At 47.3% G+C, this 18,859-nt stretch overlaps 1 protein-coding gene across 1 annotated transcript in view; it reads left to right on the top strand.

The window, feature by feature from the left end:
- Positions 1-18,859, top strand: part of SEZ6L (seizure related 6 homolog like) — an 87,610-nt gene that overhangs the window by 48,816 nt on the left and 19,935 nt on the right. Inside the window, exons 10-11 of the mRNA XM_075533415.1 lie at positions 4,775-4,969; positions 15,099-15,290. Coding sequence (XP_075389530.1) covers positions 4,775-4,969; positions 15,099-15,290 — 387 coding nt within the window. The remainder of the gene's footprint in view (positions 1-4,774; positions 4,970-15,098; positions 15,291-18,859) is intronic.

Raw genomic sequence — 18,859 nt, 5'->3', positions numbered from 1 at the left:
AGGCTGACATGAGTGGAGAAACAAACCCAGTGACACGCATCTACCTGTAAGAAAGAGCTTTCTACCAGGAAGTCATTCTACACAAGTGGTTTTCAACCTGTGGTTCATGACCCCTTTGGGGGTTGAATGACTCTTTCACGGGGGTCGCCTAAAACCATCAGAAAACACATAAATAGTTCACAATATATAATTACATCTTGTTTTGTGATTAATCACTATGCTTTAATTATGTTTAATGATGTTCAATTTGTAACAGTGAAAATACATCCTGCATTATCAGATATTTACATTACAATTCATAACAGTAGCAAAATTAGTTATGAAGTAGCAACAAAAATAATTGTATGGTTGGGGGTTACCACAACATGAGGAACTGTATTAAAGGATCATGGCCTTAGGAAGGTTGAGAATCACTGTTCTATACCAAGAAGACATCCGAGCCCAGTCCAACTCAAGTCCTTAGGCCAAATGCTAGCCGGAGCCCTGTTCAGACTCACGTCCATGCAGGCCAATGATGCATAAAGGTAAAACAGGATGCAGGCTGGTGGGTGCACATGGATCCAAGGTCAGTGGGAACAAAGCAGGGCAAGGACCATTCCCAGCTTCATCAACCCACATGAAACCACCCCTGGAGGCAGACACAGAATCCAGGAAAGGAGGAAGGTGAAGGGCAAGAGGGATGGCGAGTGGTTGGGTGGAGGGGGTGTCCCCCCAGTGTCGGTCTTATCAAATAGGTCACACATCCAAGGACTCATTATCAGGCTGTGACCTGATTGATAGGTTGGATTCCACCCCTAGATTTTCATCCAGGTACAAGTTGACATAGGATCTAACCACCACAGACCTCATGCTTGATAAAGTAGAAAATCAGTGAGAGAGCGGGAGACCCTCAATGAGATGAACTGACCAAGTGTCTGCAACTATGGGCTCAAACAGAACAACAATGTTGAGGATGGAGCATCTCTGGGCTGTTGTACAGGGGCTCACTAGGCCTTAGATCCTACCCAATAGCATCTAACAATAACCGCATTATTGAATTGTGTCCCCCCCAAAAAAGATATGTTTAAGTCCTAACTTCCCACATCTATGAATGTTACCTTGTTTGGAAATCAGGTCTTTGAAGATGTTATCAACTGGGGTGACATGAGGTCATAAGGAAGTACAATGAGGACATATTGCTCCCCCAATATGAATGGTGTCCTGGCTTAGAAAAGAGAAGAGACAGAAGGGTAGAGATGAGAAGATGCCCTATGAAGACAGAAGCAGAGATTCGGGTGATCAATGTGTACCACGGAACCCCAATTATCATCAGAAGCTATGAGGGATACCTAAAACAGAGCCTTGCTCAGAGCCTCAGGAGGAATCAACACCAACACATGACATCCTGGTCTTGAACTCCCAGCCTCCAGGATGATAAGATCATAAACCTCCGTTGTTTTAGACCACCCACTCAGTGACAGCATCCCTGGGAGACAAACCTAAGACCTAACTTCTTTGGCCATCCTCAAGCCCTCAATGAGCATGTTTGGGTCAGCAGTTCGGGGCCATCCTTATGCCTTTCAAGGAGTCATTTGGCATTGTGAACTCCAGAATGAAGTGGTCAAAGGAGGCTCCATTCTGCCAAATTCCTTCTGGCTGAGGCAAGACTCTGTGTCTTTGGTTCTTTCTTCTTCTTGACTTGAAGAATCGCCCTTCCCCTTGATGCACTTGTCTTCTGTGCACCACCTGCTTACAGCCCTTCCCCTGACCTCTGACTGTACAGAGGAGCTCCGTGCATGCTCCGACAAGCTCTTTTGCTTCATTCTTTCAACGAACATATTTTCCATCAATCACGGCTGTGCATCTGCCTCTCAGAGAGGCTAACACACGTATTGATCATCTTTGTTTATGCTTCTCAAGGGCCCTTTTATGCCTTCGTTGTGCTACTGAATATTTCCAAGCTGTTATTGCTGCTTCTTCCCATAGACTGCCAATCTGTAATGCGCAATGCCCTGGGACATTGAAGATGGCCCATGTAGGCTGCCCAGGCAGGGGGCCTCCAGTGTCAGCTGTCTTCTGAGGGAGATGTTCTCATGACTTGGCTTCCGTCTCTCTCCTCTGACTCTCCCTCCATCCCCATTGAAGGATGAGATCACTGGCTTGCTCATTTGTCTTCTTCAGTTCAGTAGCTCTTCCAAAACCGCACTTAGCTTGATAGCCCAAGTCTGCCTCTTCAAGGCTGCTCAAGGTTAATCAGAAAGTCGGGCCACTGCATATAGCTCAGTGGCATCGTGAAGAGGGGCTGTTCTCGTTCATTGAACGTGGAGCTTATATTTCTCCTGCAATTTAAAGTTGACAAGCTCTCTGCGTGCATTGTTTATCTTCTCTTTGGATGTACTCACTCGATTCTCCAGAGAGCTGGGTTCACAGAAGGCTTGACACCTTCCTCTGGGCTTGATGCCGAGACCTTGTACTGGGCACTGGGGCGTAAGAAAGAGGTGATGGTGGTTATGAAAATGGGAAGGGGGGCGTGCTGTAGAGAGGAATCAGAGGGTGCTGATGCGGCAGAAGAGGCAAGACAAGATCACAGAGAACCCTCCCAGGGAAGCGCAGCCGGTCCACTTCGCACAGCAAAGAGACAGAGTGAGAACACTTCTGCCCACGTTTCTGTTACAGGGACACAGCTGATTACACTGCGCTGGCACGTGGATATTTCATTTTGATGCCAAAAAGTTGCTGGCGACAACCTGTTCAGAGGAGTCTGGGCTGGTCTAATCAGTCAGCACATTCGGCTGTCCATCAAAAGGTTGCGGGTTCGAGCTTACCCCATAGCACCTCGGAAGCAAGGCCTGGCGATGGAAAACTCTCTGGGCAGACACAGAGTAATTCATTGATCTTCGTGGAGTCGCACCATTTCTTAAAGAAAGAGCCAGGGTGGGAATTGCAGTCTCTGGATTCCTAGGACAGTACTCAGAAGAGTACTTAGCTCAGAAGAGCTAAGAAGGGCCCATGGAGGGTGAGACTCCATAGTGGCTGGGCCACCTAAGGTGCCTGACCTCCGTGCAGGGTCCTGAATCATCCTCTCTGGAGGTGGGATCTGGGACCTAATGAACAGGAAGGCCCAGTGGTGTCGCTGCTAAGGCCACCCAATCTGTAAGTAGCGGGGCCAAGGTTTGAAGCATGGCTCTGCTCCCCACGGTGGCAGTGTTCACAGGTATAAAGGTGTCAGGTGTCACCGAGGGGACAGGAGCCCCAGGGAGAGTGTGCGCCCCCGGGTGTGTCCAGTTTCACCCAGAAAAGTCAGGCTTTGCTCAGATCACAGCCTTTGGCACCAGGCCGACCCCATACCTGCTTGCTGCCCTCATTGCATCCATAGTCTGAGCATTTGCAGCTGTGACCCAAATCCAGGACCCAGCTGATTAGTCAAAGGCCTAAAAGCAGAGGCGCGTGTTCCCCACCAAGCAATTCTGGAAACCATTTCCCTCTCCCTTCTCCTTCTCGCAGACACCCACGAGACGTCCTTTCCCAAATAAACGCATGATGAAATCCCGGGAAAAGCCATCGCTTATTTCTCAGGATGACTTTCCCAGCGACCACGGGGTGCTTCGCGCTCCCCAGAAGCACATAAACGCTGCAAATTAATTATGAGACATAATTAGCTCTCTCTGTAAACGCTGTGCCGTGGGCACCCTACAGCAAGAAGATAGGAATAGTGGGCTTTGGGGCTGCTACCTTAGTCATGGGGCTTTGTGGGAGGCGGCGGGGGGGGGGGGGGGGCGGGGGAGGATAGGGTTGTTCCAGAGGAAGTCGGGGATAATTCGCTCTGTGTGTGATTAAGGGAGAAAGCAAAAAGAAGGTCTGAGGCATTTCCTGGAATTGGAGTGCGGTCACTTTGCACTGAGATAGGCAATGTCATTTAAAGTATACACCACCCATTGGCTTTTCGTTTTATAGTGAAGGCTTGATCCTAATTCACCAACCCCATAGGTTTGCACGTTGTCTGCATGTATCCGTGCTGGTTAGTGGCCAACATCCACAAACAAACTCACTGCCATCGAGTCGTTGCCGACTCAGAGCAGCCTGCAGGACACAGTAGAACCGCCCCTGTGGGTTCTGAGACCGTAACTCTTTACCCGATCAGAAAGCCTCCTCATTCTCCCCAGGAGCAGCTGCTGTCTTGTGGTTGGCACCCCAGTGCATAATCCACCAGGCATAGGGCCACCCACGCTAGCAATGAATGCTTACTGCCTCACCTCACAGTTCCCGGGGGTCGGGAAGTCAAGAGCAGCACTAGCTGGGGGCTTCAATTCAGAGTTTTGTATGAGGTTGCAGAAGATGGCAGCTAGGGTACCAGTCTTATTAGCTGAAGCTTGCCTGGGGCTGCAGGAGCCACTTGCAAGCTGGCTCGCCCAAGGTGACTGTGGCTGGAGGCCTCAGTTCCTCTTCACTCAGGTGTCTCCCCGGGGCTGCTGGAGGGTCCTCACCGGATGGCAGCTGCTTCCTCATGAGGCAGCCGAATAGGTGGTCCCAAAACATGAAAGATGGAGGCTGTGATGCCTTTCACCTCTGCAGGCGTCTCTTGAGGCCAGAGCTCAGGCTTCCTTCACGTGGGCGGGTCTGGGTTTCCTGAGGTGAGCATCACCGGCGGCCATTTTGGAAGCTGACTCCCACCGGGAAACCAATAGGATGACGCTCTCAGGAGAGGTCAGACTTACCCCCAGGTTGCACTGCTGGGAAGGGGGTTCCCATCTGGAAGGCTGCCTCCCCACCTAAGAATGGTGTTTCTGTTTTAAAGAGGTGTCCCGGAATGACTCCTGCTCCGATTTGCCCGAGATTCAGAACGGCTGGAAAACCACTTCTCACACGGAGCTCGTGCGTGGTGCCCGGATCACCTACCAGTGCGACCCTGGCTATGACATCGTGGGCAGCGACACCCTCACCTGCCAGTGGGACCTCAGCTGGAGCAGCGACCCCCCGTTTTGTGAGAAAAGTAAGAATGCATTTTGTGTTCTTCTCCTGGGTCCGGGTGGGGATCAGCCTCACTCAGGGGAGATTTTCCACGCGGATGCAGTGGAAGGGGTTAGTGTAGAGCCTGTCCTCCCCCATGCCTCACTGGGATTGCTCAGAAAAATCATCGTGTACTCTCACGAAGCTCAAACCCAGCTCCTTCAGAAGCCTCGCAACCCGAGGACCACAGGGTCAGTGCCATTAAATCCTAGAGCAACCCAATAGGACAGACTAGAACTGCCCCTCGGGGTTTCCGTCTTTATGGAAGCAGACAACCTCGTCTTTCTCCCAAGGAGCAGCTGGTGGATTTGAACCACCAACCATGAGGTGAGCACACACACACACACAAATCCTTGCTGCCATCGACTTGACCATCAAGTTGATACTGATTCATAGTGACCCCTGTGGGTTTCTGAGACTGTAACTCTTTATAGTGTTTCCTCCCATGGAGCTGCTGGTGGTTTTGAACTGCTGACCATGCAGATCACAGCCCAACACGTTATCACACCACTACAGGAGCCAGGACTCCTTCTCTGGCTCTTGTACATCTCTATGTCCTGTATAACCAAAAAAATCTCACTGCCATTGAGTGTCTCACGACTCAGATTGACCCTAAAAGACAGGGTAGAACTGCCTTCGTGGTTTCCAAGGCTCTAGCTCTTTATAGGAGTCTCACTCAGCTCACTGCCATTGAGTCCCTTCTGACTCACAGCAACCCTCTGGGTCAGGGTAGAACCGCTCCTACGAGATTCCTCAACTGTAACTCTTTTTTTTTTTTTTTAAGTTTTTAATCATTTTACTGGGGGCTCATACAACTCATATCACAATCCATACACCCATCCATTGTCTCAACCACATTTGTATATGTGTTTCTATCATCATTTTCAAAGCATTTTATTTCTACTTGAGACCTTGGTATCAGCTCCTCATATTTTCCCCTCGCTCACAAACCCTTGATAGTTTATAAATTATTTTTTCATGTTTTACACTGACCAATGTCTCCCTTCAACCACTTTTCTGTTGTGATCGGTTCCCCCTTTCTCCTCCTACCTTTCCCTTACTCTCCTGGGATCACTACTCTCATTATTAGTCCTGAGGGGTTTATCTGTCCTGGATTCCCTGTGTTTCCAGCTCTTATCTGTACCAGTGTATATCCTCTCATCTAGCCGTTTTGTAAGGTAGAATTGGTTCATGACAGTGGGGAGGAAGAAGCATTAACGAACTAGAGGAAAGTTATATGGTTCATCGGTGCTATTCTGCACCCTGACTTGTCTCTTCCCTGTGACCCTTCTGTTAGAGGATGTCCAGTTGCCTGCAGATAGGCTTTGGGTCTCTACTCTGCACTCCCCCTCGTTCACAGCGATATGACTTTTTGTTTTTTGATGCCTGATACCGGATCCTATAGAAACCTCGTGATCACACAGCTGGTGTGCTTCTTCCATGTGGGCTTTGTTGCAACCCAGCTAGATGGCCACTTATTTATCTTCAAACCTTTAAGACCCCAGACACTATATCTTTTAATAATTGGCACCATCAGCTTTCTTTACCACATTTGCTTATGCACCCACTTTGTCTTCAGCAATCGTGTCGGGAAGGCGAGCATCATAGACTGCCAGATTAATAGAACAAAGTGTTCTTGCACTGAGGGAGTACTCGAGTACTTGTCTATCTGCTACCTTAATACTAAACCTATAAATATATGCACATAGATCTATTTCCCCATCATCATATATAAATACATTTACATACATACATGCCTGTATTTACACCTCTATAAATGCCCTTTGCCTCCTAGTTCTTTCCTCTATTTCCTTTTATTTTACTCTCATCCCACTATCATGCTCAGCCTTCATTAGGGTTTCAGTAATTCCTCTCAGTTACATTGCCCTTGATTAAGCCCTACCAGGCCTCCTACACCCTCCTCACCACCGATTTTAGATCACTTGCTGTTCCCTTGTCCCTGGATTTGTTAGCACCCACTTCCTTTCACCTGCCTCCCCATCTCCCATGTCCCCCCGGAACCATCTGTCCCATTGTTTTCTCCTCCAGATAGTTTATCCCGCCTATCTTATCTAGATAGACCTGCAGAAATAATAGTGTGCACAAAAAACAAGACAGCAAATCAACAAAACAACAACAAAATCAACGACACACACACACAAAGAAAAGCTTATAAATCGTTCAAGGTCTGTTTGTTGACCTTCAGGAGTGTTTTCCACTTGAGTTTGATGGGGTGCCACGTCCTGGTCCCAAAGTCTATTTTTGGTATTCCCTGGGGCTTCATCGCTCTGTTTTCCCCTTACTATTCTGTTGCACACCCTTAGTGTTTCACCTCAGTGTGGTGGTGTCAGATCGGGCACAATTCCCACACTGTGTCTCCAGTGTTGTCCCCTGTAGGGCTATGGATCAGTGAGGGACATTAGGCCTCGTAGTGGGGCCAGCCCTATGGTCCTCTCTGTACATTGGCTGCTCTGAGCGTGAATATCATTGTCAAGGGTTGGTGGACCAGGATGTGCTCCACTCTTTCTTCCTCCCCCTTCATTTGCTCCTGTGTGCTCTGATCAGACATGTCCCTCTCCCTGAGCTGTAGCTTCAGTTCTGTCCTCTGAAGTGAATTCTTCTGCGGGGGGCTATTGTGGGGTGGGGTGGGGGCGGGGATGTCCATGTAGTCGGGATTGGGCCCGGCCCTTCAGACTTCTCTATTGGTTCCCTGCTTCATGCCAGTATGTTGCATTCATGTCTTGGAGCACCAAGTTGAAGTCTGGTCCTTCTTTCCCTGTGAAAACATGAATAATACCCTCCCACTGGGTGCGTTAATGCCCTGTTGGCGCACTATCCATCTCCTCCTTTTTTTTTCTTTACCTTTCCCCTCCTTTTTAGTTGACTGCCATATGGATCCCTGGGTTGGGTCTGACCTCTGCCAGAGTGCCTGGACCTTGCCCCAAGAATTTCTGCATTTGGCAGATTTTTCCATATGCCCCTGTGTTTTCTAAACTTACCTCGGTGGACTCATGTTGTACTTGTCCTTTTTTGTTTGGCTTACTTCACTTAGCATAATTTCCTCCAACTCTTCCCATGCGATGATGTGCTTCATGCGTTTATCACTGCTTTATAGGGATGTGTACTACTCCATTGCATCTATGTACCAGAGTTTTTTAATCTATTCATCAGTTGATAGACATTTAGGCTGCTTCCAGTTCTTTGCAATTGTGAACTGTGCTTCGATGAACATTGGAGCACAGATGTGTAGTCGTTGTCTGTTTATTACTTCTTTGGGTTGTATGCCCGGTAGGGGGATTGCTGGGTCAAATGGTATCTCGATTTCCATTAGTTTTAGGTATCACCATATCAATTTCCATAGTGACAGTACATACATACAGAACCACCAGCAGTGGATGAGAGTTCCTACATCACCACATTACCTCCAACACTTGTTGCTTTCTGATTTTTTGAATTGAGCTATCTTTGAGGGTGGTATCTCATATTTGGTTTAATTTGCATTTCTCTTATGGCTAGTGATCGGGAACATTTTCTCATATGTTTATTGGCCATTCGGGTTTCTGCCCTTGGGAAACTTCTGTTCAAGTCCTTTGACCACCTCCTCAGTAGGCAATTAGTGTTTGTTTTGTTCTTTTTGAAAGCTAGCAGAGTAATATAGATTTTAGTAATAGGACCTTTGTCTGATGTGTCATTGTCAAAGATGTTTTTCCAGTTGTGGGCTCTCTCATTACTCTCTTGGTGAATTCTTTCAAGGTGCACAGGTGTTTTATATTCAGTATATCCCACTTGTCAATTTGTGACTTATCTGTATTTGTGTTCTTCCTATTTCTGATAGTGCCAAAGTTCTCAGGTTTGTCCCAATTTCCTCATTGTTGTCCCTAGGAATTTGGGGTTTTACCTTGAGGTCTGTGATCCACCTTGAGTTTATTCTTGTGCATGGAGTGAGATAAGGATCTTGCTTCACATTTCTGCAGATAGATATCCATTTTTGTTCCAACACCACGTGGTGAAGAGGGCATTTACTTCCCATTTGATTTTTTTTTTTTTTTGGCCCTTAACAAAGATCAGTTGTCTGTATGCTGATGCTTTTATTTCTGGGTTTTCATTCTTTTCCATTGGTCTGAGGATCTGTCATTGTACCAATGCCATGCAGTTTTGACCACTGTGGCTGTATAATACCTGCTAAAGTCAGGTAAAGAAAGCCCTCCCACTCTGTCCTTCTTGAGGAGTTCTTTGCTAATTCTGGGCTTCTTCCCTCTCCATATGAAGTTGGTAACCAGTTTTTGCAATTCTTTGAAGAAAGATGATAGTAATTGTATCGGGATTGCATTAAATTTATATAATGCCTTAGGTAGTACTGGCATCTTTACTATATTGAGTCTTTGAATCCATGAGCATGGGATATTCTTCCATTTGTTGAGGTCACTCTTGGTTTCTTGTAATAGTGTTCTGCAGTTTTCCTCATACAAATCACAATATTATGATTTCATTAGGGTCTGTTGTAATGTCCCTTCTTTCAAGCCTTATCCTTGCTATTGAAATTTGTTCCTTCCTTTCTTTGGTTATATTTGCCAGAGGTCTGTCAATTCCGTTTACCCTTTCAAAGAACCAACTTGTGTGTGTGTGTGTTATTTTAATTTTATTTATTTATTTATTTATAATCATTTTATTGGGGGCTCGTAAAATTCTTATCACAATCCATACATACATCCATTGTGTCAAGCACATTTGAACATTTGTTGCCATCATCGTTCTCAAAACATTTGCCTTCTACTTGAGCCCTTAATATCAGCTCCTCATTTTCACCCCCTCTCCCCCATTCCCCTCCATTATGAACCCTTCATAATTCATAAATTATTATTATTTTGTCATATCTTACACTGTCCGATGTCTCCCCTCACCCCCCTTCTCTGTTGTCCATCCCCCAGGGAGGAGGTTATACGTAGATTCTTTTAATCAATTTCCCCCTTTCCACCCCACATTCCCTCCACCCTCCAGGCATCGCCACTCTCACCACTTGTCCTGAAAGGGTCATCTATTCTGGATTCCCTGTGTTTCCAGTTGCTATCTGTGCCAATGTATATCCTCTGGTCTAGCCAGATTTGTAAGGTAGAATTGGGATCATGATTGTGGAGGGGAGGAAGCATTTAAGATAGAGAAAAGTTATGTGTCTCATCATTGCTACCCAGTACCCTGTCTGGTTCATCTCCTCCCCACAGCCCTTCAATAAGGGAGTTTCCAGTTGCCTACCCATGGGCTTTGAGTCTCCATTCTGCACTTACCCTCATTTACAACTATATGATTTTTTTGTTCTTTGATGCCTGATACCTGATCCTTTGACACCAAATGATCACATAGGCTGGTGTGCTTCTGCCATATTGGCGCTGTTCAAAGAACCAACTTTTAACAGTATTAATTCTTTCCATAGTTTTCATATTTTCCCACTTCTGGATCTCTGCCCGAATTTTTATTAATTTTCTTTTGCTATTAGTAGGATTGTCCTGTTGACTCTGCTCTAGTTGCTGTAAATTGTGTGCCAGCATATCAATCATCTCTCTCTTCCTTTTTCATGTGTTCATGTATTACTTGACACTTCCTCTGATTTTAGCTGCCTTTGCGGTGTCCCATAATTTTGGTAAATCATGTTCTCATTCTCGTTGGTTTCTAGGAATTTCCTAATTTCATCTCTGATCTGAGCCAGTACACACTCCTTTTACAACAGAGAGTTATTCATTCTCCAATTGTTTGCTCTTGTTTTCTTCATCTTCCTTTTGTTGACATCCAGCCGTATGGCACAGTGGTCAGAGAGAGAGTTCTGTATTTATCAATGTGCTTAAATAGATGCAGATTTGACTTATGCCCCAGCATGTGGTCTTTCTTTGAATCTATATACATGTGGGCTTGAAAAGAATGTGAATTGTTTCATATTTGGGTGGAGACTTCTGTAAACATCTATCAGGTCAAATTGTGTAATTGTCGTGTTTAGATCTCTAGCCTCCTTGAGGAATTTCTATCCCTGTGATCTATCTTTCTCAGAGAGTGAAGTGGTGTATTGAAGTCACTGACCACAATTGTTGAGACTGATTTCTTTTTTCATCTTTTGGAGTGTTTGGTTGACGTATTCAGTGGGTCTCTCGTTCAGGGAATATGTGTTTAAAATGCTTAGTGGTTCTTTGTCTACAGTTCCCTTGAGCATTATATAATGTCCTTCCTTATCTCTTCTTAAGGTTTACATTTTGAGGTCAATTTTATCCGAGATTAGCATTGCAACCCCTACTTTTTTTTTGAATTGCTGTTTGCTTGGTATGCCTTTCTCCAGCCTTTGATTCCCAGCCCATTTTTGTCTGTGATCATGAGTTGTGTCTCCTGTAGGCAGCAGATTGACATGAGTTGTGTTTTCTAAGTCAGTCTGCTAGACCTTTTAATGCCTAAGTTCATGCCATTGATACTCAGGGTTATTACATCAATCTGTGGACTTTGTGGTGTTATCTTACACCTTTTGTATTGAGTGTTTTCCTACCTCCCTTTCGTATGAATGTGTTGTGTGTGTGCGTGTGTGTATGTGTGTGTGTGTTTCATTCTTGACTTCTTTCCACCCTTAAATCAATGCTATCTTGGGAGCTGTTTTCTCCTTGTTTCCCTCTGGGTGAGGTTGTTCTATGCGGTGGTCTCTATATTTGTGCTCAGTGAGTGCTGTTCTTCTGCCCATACTGGGTTAGAAAGGATCTTTTCTAGAGCTGGGTTTCTTTTACTGTATTCTTAGAGTTTTTCCTTTACTGGGAAGACTCTTACTTAGCCATCTATCTTGATAGATGATTTAGCTGAATAGAGTATTCTTGGGTTTGCGTTATTTTCCTTCAATTTTTGGCATAATTTACTCCACTCTCTCCTCTTCTTCATAGTGTCATCTGATAGGTCTGAGCATATTCTTATTTGGGAACCTTTATATGGGACTGCTTGTTTTACCCTAGCTGCTATCATGATTTTCTCCTTTTCCTCAAAGTTGGGTAGTTTAACTATTATGTGCCTTGGTGTCTTCTTGGGATTCAGTTTATCTGGTGTTCTTTCAGCCTCCTGAATGGTTGCCTGATTTTCATTCATTAAGCTGGGAAAGTTTTCCTCCAAGAATTCTCTCACTATTTTTGCAGTTGACGTCTTTGTTGTGTCTTCCTCCAGTAATCCAATTATTCTTATGTTGTTCCTCTTCATAGCATCAGATATAGCTCTTAGGTTTTCTTTGGCTTCTCTGATGATCTTATTAGACTTTTGTTCACGTTTGTGAAAGTCTGCTTGGCTATCCTCTAGGTCACTGGTGTGGTTCTCTGCCTCCTCCAGTCGGTTGGCAAAGTCTGTGTGTCTGCTACTGTTTTTTTTTTTGTTATCTCATCCCTAAGCTCTTGTATTTTCCTTTGATGTATGGTCTTCGTGTTCTCTATCATTTCATTCTTTTTCTGTATTGCTTCCCTCATATTCTGTATGGCTCCAAACAGCATTCTGAAGATCTCTTTCTGTGGCACATCAATGTCTGCTTCTCCTATGCAAGTCGTTAGGTTGAGAATATCTTCCAACATTGCCTTTTGTTTCTCCTGTTCTTTTGTTGAAGTCGTTGGGGCTGATTGCTGTTTGTGTTGCAGTGTTTTACTGGAGCCCTGTGCCATTTTCCAGAGAGTCAAAGAGCACTGGGCTCTATCTGGCAGACTCGTAGGAATGCTTCTTCAAACTGCCTTCAGTTAATTTGACTATAGGATTGGTCCACTGCTTTATCCTCCTGTGGTTTCACTCTTTCCCTAGTCAACCAGTATTCTGTTATTTGGAGGACAAGTTGGATGGTCCTCTCAGGGGGTGCTGGTTGGGTGATGGTGGACCCATGAGGATGGTGCTGCACTGGGTGATCTCCAAGAAGCTGTGATGGTGTGGCCCAGGGAAGCTTGGGGTGCTGCAGAGGGCATGTGGGGCTGCCTGCTGCAACAAGAGTGCTGCAGAAGGCAGTTGTGTGTGCCCGCTTTGTTGTAGAGCAATGCAGATGGTGGGCAGAATTGCCCTGGTCAGCTAGATCACCATGGAGGTTGGACAGAGATTCCCGCAGCAGCATGGAGTGATGTAGGGTGTTGGCCAAGCTGCCTTTGGCCATGTGAGGCACTACAGCAGGTGAGAGGAAGTTCCCTTGGTTACATGAGACTACAGAGGATGGGTCACTGGAACTCTTTATGGGAGTAGAAAGCCTCATCCTCCCACAAAGCAGTTAGTGGTTTTGAACTGCTGACCTTGTGGTTAGCAGCACAATGTGTAACCACTATGCCAAGCCTCATCTTTCTCCCAAGAAGTGGTGGATGGTTTCAAATGACTGGCCTTGCAGTAAGCAGCCCAACACATAACCCACAATGTCCCCAAGGCTTCATTGCACCTATGAAAATGCATACAGAAATAACTGTCTCAATCTTTTTCAGGGATCAGATGAAACACATTGCCCTGACGCTGGCTTCCCTCCCCACACACACACACGCACACACACTGAGGCCTGGGTATCTTTCCATATCACCCACACTATCCACTTCACTTCTTTTTAATTGGGTTATTGTTTTTCTCTTATCTCTATTGATTTTTTTAATTAAAAAATAATGGATGCTTGTTGGGCTACATCCAAACACTACATAGGCAGCACTTCCTCCCACTTGTTCTGTTGAATGGCCGCTCAGGACTCCACACAACACCTGCTCCATGAAAATTAACTTCCGCTATTGTTGGCAAGGAGCCCTAGTGGCACAGCCAATTAAGTACGAGGCTGCTAACCATAAGAAAGGGCTGAGGTTCAAACCCACCAGCTGCTCCTTGGGAAAAAGGTGGGGCTCTCTGCTCCCATAAAGAGTGACAGCCTGAGAGACCCCAGGCAGCCACTGGGCTCTGTCCTAGAGGGTCACTGTGGGTCAGGATGGAGTGGAGGGTAGTAGGATAGTATGCATGTCTGCACATGGCTCCCTTTTCACAAGCAGGAGGTGTGAGACACAAGGTCACACACACATCTTTGGCTCCCAGTGCACACAGCTCTGTTGGTAAATCCCTAGACCTGTTGTCGTTAGGTGCCATCAAGTCGGTTCTGGTTCATAGAGATCTGATGGGCAGTGGTTGGTCCTGTACCATTCTCACAGTTGTTGTTATATTTGGACCCGTCATGGTAGCCACTGTGACCTTATACAAACAAACAACAAAACCCACTGCCATCAAGTTCGTGCGTGTTGTTGAGTCAACCTGCACTCATGGCAACTCTATAGGACAGGGTAGAACTGCCCCTGTGTGTTCCAAGTCTGTCAGTCTGTACAGGAGTAGATAGCCTGATCTTTCTCCCTTTGAGCAGTTGGTGGTTTCAACTGATAACCTTGTTGTTAGCCACCGCCATGTAACCCCTATGTCACCAAGACTCCCCAGGAAACCAAACCAAAATCATTACCATTGAGTTGATGCCAACTCATAGTGACTCTATAGGAGAGGGTAGACCTGCCCCGGTGGGTTTCTGAGGCTGTACTTTTGTCCTTCTTTGAACAGCTTCATTGGCATATAATTCCCGTGTCATACAACGCAATCGTTCAGTCACACAAAGAAGAGTAGTACAATCAGCACCACAATGTTGTAGAACATTTTCTTCCTTCCTGTGCTCGTCATTATTGGCCCCTACTTCCCTGCAACCTCCCCCGAGACTGTCACTCTTTACTGTGGGAGTAGAAAGCCCTGTCTATCACTCAAGAGTAGGTTGGTGGTTTTAAACTGTGGGCCTGGTGGTTACCAGCCCATTGTGCAACCTGAGGCTCCTGTAAAGTTCAATTCAGCTCCTGCATCCTGACCTATTCTTGCCCCACATTTCATAAGCAAAGGGGGCTTTCTCTTCCAAAGGGGGAACAGAACCAAAGTGGGGGAGTCGCCAGAGATGCTGAGAACTCAGCAAGCCTTGTCAAAGTGTCTCTAGAATCGCAGCACAGCAAGGCCTATCGAAGGGTCTATGTAGAATTGCAGGACCTGGGTCTGCTCTTTGTCACAGCTCATGCTACCTTCTCCTTTGCCCTGTGATGGACGGCGACCTCGTACTCACGGCCTCTTGCTCTGTGTCTCACCCTGTGTAGTTATGTACTGCACTGACCCTGGAGAGGTGGACCACTCAACCCGCTTGATCTCAGACCCCGTGCTACTGGTGGGCACTACCATCCAATACACCTGCAACCCGGGCTTCGTGCTGGAAGGAAGCTCTCTTCTGACCTGCTACAGCCGAGAGACTGGCACACCCATCTGGACTTCCCGCCTGCCCCACTGTGTCTGTGAGTGCACTAGGCTGATACAACCTCTACTCTGTCCTTCTGACTCACTGGGAGGGCAGGGGTGGCTGGGGAAGCTACCCTTCCCTTTAGGGGTTAAAAAACAAACATGCCATGACCACCTTGTCCATTCCAACTTTCTAGAAGGTTCTATTATCACCATAACTGCACAACAAAGGCTCACACATCTCAGAGCACTTGTACTATAAGGATTACGGTACACTTCTGAGTCCTGGTTCTAAGTCCTCTGCCTGAGACCCTCTTTTCTTTCACTGATAGCCCTGTGAGAACAGTACTTGGGTGGTGAGTCTGCCCAGATCGGCCTTGGAAGAAAGGCTTGTCTCTCTACTGCTGAAGAAATTGACCACTGAGAGCCCAAGGGTGCTCAGTTCCAGTCTGGCCCACACGCTCACATGCACATACAATCATGAGAGCAGGGGTCGCCGTGAGTCCCAGTTGACTCATATGCAAACTCCAATCCACAGCCATCGAGTGGATGCTGATGCTTAGCGACCCCATAGGACAGAGTAGAACTGTTCACGTGGGTTTCTAAGAGCGTCACTCTTTATAGGAGTAGAAAGCCTCGTCTTTCTCCCGTGGAGCAGCCCAACATGTAACCCACTCTACCATCAGGGTTCCTTGACTCACATACAAGAGGGCTTCAGATGGTTTGTGGAAAAATTCCAGCATCTTTTTATTCCATTTTTCCATGAACTTTTTGAAGCCCCTGCATAGATAGATACAGATGTATCTTACATACGTACACAGTGCTGTGGTGTGTCATCGAATCCACTACCATTGAGTCAATTCCAACTCATACTGACCCTAATGGACAGAGTAGAACTGCTCCTGTGGGTTCCCACTCTTGAACGGAGTAGAAAGCCTCATGGTTCTCCCAAGGAATGCCTGGTGGTTTTGAACCGCTCGCTTTCTGGTTAGCAGGCCAACTCATAACCCACCACACTACCAGGGCTCTTAACTCCAAAGCATAGTCAATCAATAAGACAGGGTAGAACTCTGTAAGACATGGGGTTTCTGAGGATGTAATCCCTACAGCCGCAGACTGCCTCATCTCTGTCCTGCGGAGAGGCAGCTGGGTCTAAACCATCTTCCTTTGGGTTGGCAACTAAGCACGGAGCCACCGCACCTCTAGGGCCTTACACCTCCTGACCCACTTAGAGGCGAAGACATCACTATTGCCACCCCATGGGCCTCGTCCCACACCATGCCAAATCCCAGTGAGCCATGTTTAGTGTCGATTTTAATCACAGGACGGTATGTGATACCTCTCCTAGAACCAACATGATTTTATAAACTCTTTCAATATTGAATTATGACATTATAAGCTACAACTTACAACTTTTTCTCATTCTATTCCATTCATTATTATTTCATTCTCAAAGATGGTGCACTGGTGGTGAAATAGTTACGTATTAGTCTGCTAACCGTCAGGTCAGCAGCTTGAAAAGTCCTGCTGCTCTTCAGGGGAACGATGAGACCCTGGACTCCTGTAGTGAGTTCCAGGCTCAGAGCCCTCGGGGTGGGCGGGGGAGGCCCACAGGGTCGCAAGGACCTGGAATCCATTCCACGGCAGCAAGTGTGGTGGTTTCATTTTTTTGGTGGCGGGTCAGGGGGTTGGTTTCCAGTCTCGAGAAGAGTTAATGATCTAGGTCCAAATACACTAATTACTATAACATTGTGGCTACATGGCCAGGAAATTTGACAAAATCGGTGACTGTAAAAATGTCCGTAACCAGTAAAGAAACATCACATGCTTGTTCTGTATACAGATGAAGCACGTGACTTAGAGCCTGGTAGTAATTGGGTAAGAATGACCACTCTGAATTGAGCAGGTTACCCACTACTGCATACGAATGTGCAGCCCCGGAGGACTGTGTGGATCTGCTCCATAGGGTTTTCAAGGCTGTCAATCTTGACGGAAGCAGACAGTCTCGTCTTTCTCCCTCAGAGCAGCTTGTTGATTTGAACTGCCAGTCTTTGGGTGAGCATCGCAAGATGCCCTCAGAGTGCATCCTACACCAAACTCGCTGCCAGTGAGCTGACTCCACCTCATGAAGACCCTATAGGACATGGTAGACACAACCCCCGTGGCTTCCCAGCCCGGCGATCTTTACAGGAACAGAAAGCCTCATCATTCTGCTGTGGCTTGCCTGGGGCCATGCTGCTGGAATTGGCATCACGTGTACCAACAGCGTCACCCATGCTGGCCAGGTTTCAGTGCAGGCTCCAAACTGAGAGAGACTAGGAAGAAAGGCCTGGCGAGCTACTTCTGAAAATCAGCCCATGAAAACCACTGGTCCCGCTCGCTTGCTTCCGACACATCATCTTCAGGAGGACCCAGTCGCTGGGAGAGGACACCGTGCTTGGTGGTGTCGAGCGCCAGTGAGGGCGAGGGGGACCCTGAGTGAGATGGGCTGTGGCAGTGGGTGGGAGTCGGCTGCTGGTGGCGTGGAGGGTGCAGGACTGAGCAGTGTTTCCTTCTGTCATCCAGAAGGTGGCGGTGGCCCAGAGACAACGCAAAGACAGCTGCTCCAAGGTGCGAAGGGTTGTGCAGTGCCACTGGGTCGGCTCTGACTCACAGCACCCGAGGTGCAACAGAGCAAAGCACCAAGCTCACGATTGTTCTTCCCTGCCAAAGGTCTTCCTCCTTTCCACGGCCCCACTCCTTTACCTAGCCCAGGGTCCTCAAACTTGTTAAACAGGGGCCAGTTCACTGTCCCTCAGACCATTGGAGGGCCAGACTACAGTTTTAAAAAAACTATGAACAAATTCCTATGCACACTGCACACATGTTATTTTGAAGTAAATAAACAAAATGGGGCAAAAATACCCAGTGGGCTGGATAAATGTCCTCGGCGGGCCTCATGTGGCCCACGGGCCATCGTGGCCTGCAGGCCTAGGATGCATGGCCTAATGAATGAGCACAGAGCCGCTCCAGCCTCATGGGTCCCTTCAAATGCACCCCAAGCCCTTCTACAATGCAGACATCCTTCCAAAGTGCAAACTCACTGCCATCGTGTCCTCTGCGACTCACAGTAACCCGGAGGACAGAGGAGAGCTGCCCCGTGGCTGTGTGCGGTCAAGCCACTGACTTGTGTTGAGCATCCCAACTCCTAACCCACTCCGCCAACACACTGAGCTCTCACAAAACTCTCCTCCAGGGGTGCAGGTATGTCCACGCAAAGAGAGGCCAAGTGGACCAGAGCTAATGAGGAGCCTCCCTCGAGCCAGGCATCAGGGAGTGGACAGACCAGAATTCCAAGCCAAGCCTGACTCACTGCTCCTCCATCCCAGATCTTCATCCTCCAACCCCACCCACATACCCCACTCTCTGCAACCCCAGCTGCTGAGCAAGGTCATGGTGCCCAGCTGCATGGCTGCAACTAACGACTGCTCTCTTACCAACCAACCAGCTCCTGGAGGAGGCAGGGCCCACTGGGTAAGCTCTTTGCTCGGCCCCTCTCCTTCGCCAAGCGTGGCGCCCTTCTCTAGGGACTGGTTTCTCCCGACAACGTGAGACGAAAGCTCACCATCCTTGCCCTCAGGAGCAC

The sequence above is a fragment of the Tenrec ecaudatus genome, chromosome 16, assembly GCF_050624435.1.
Source record: "Tenrec ecaudatus isolate mTenEca1 chromosome 16, mTenEca1.hap1, whole genome shotgun sequence".
In the NCBI taxonomy this organism is placed as follows: Eukaryota; Metazoa; Chordata; class Mammalia; order Afrosoricida; family Tenrecidae; genus Tenrec; species Tenrec ecaudatus.
This window is presented reverse-complemented; position numbering and strand designations above follow the sequence as displayed.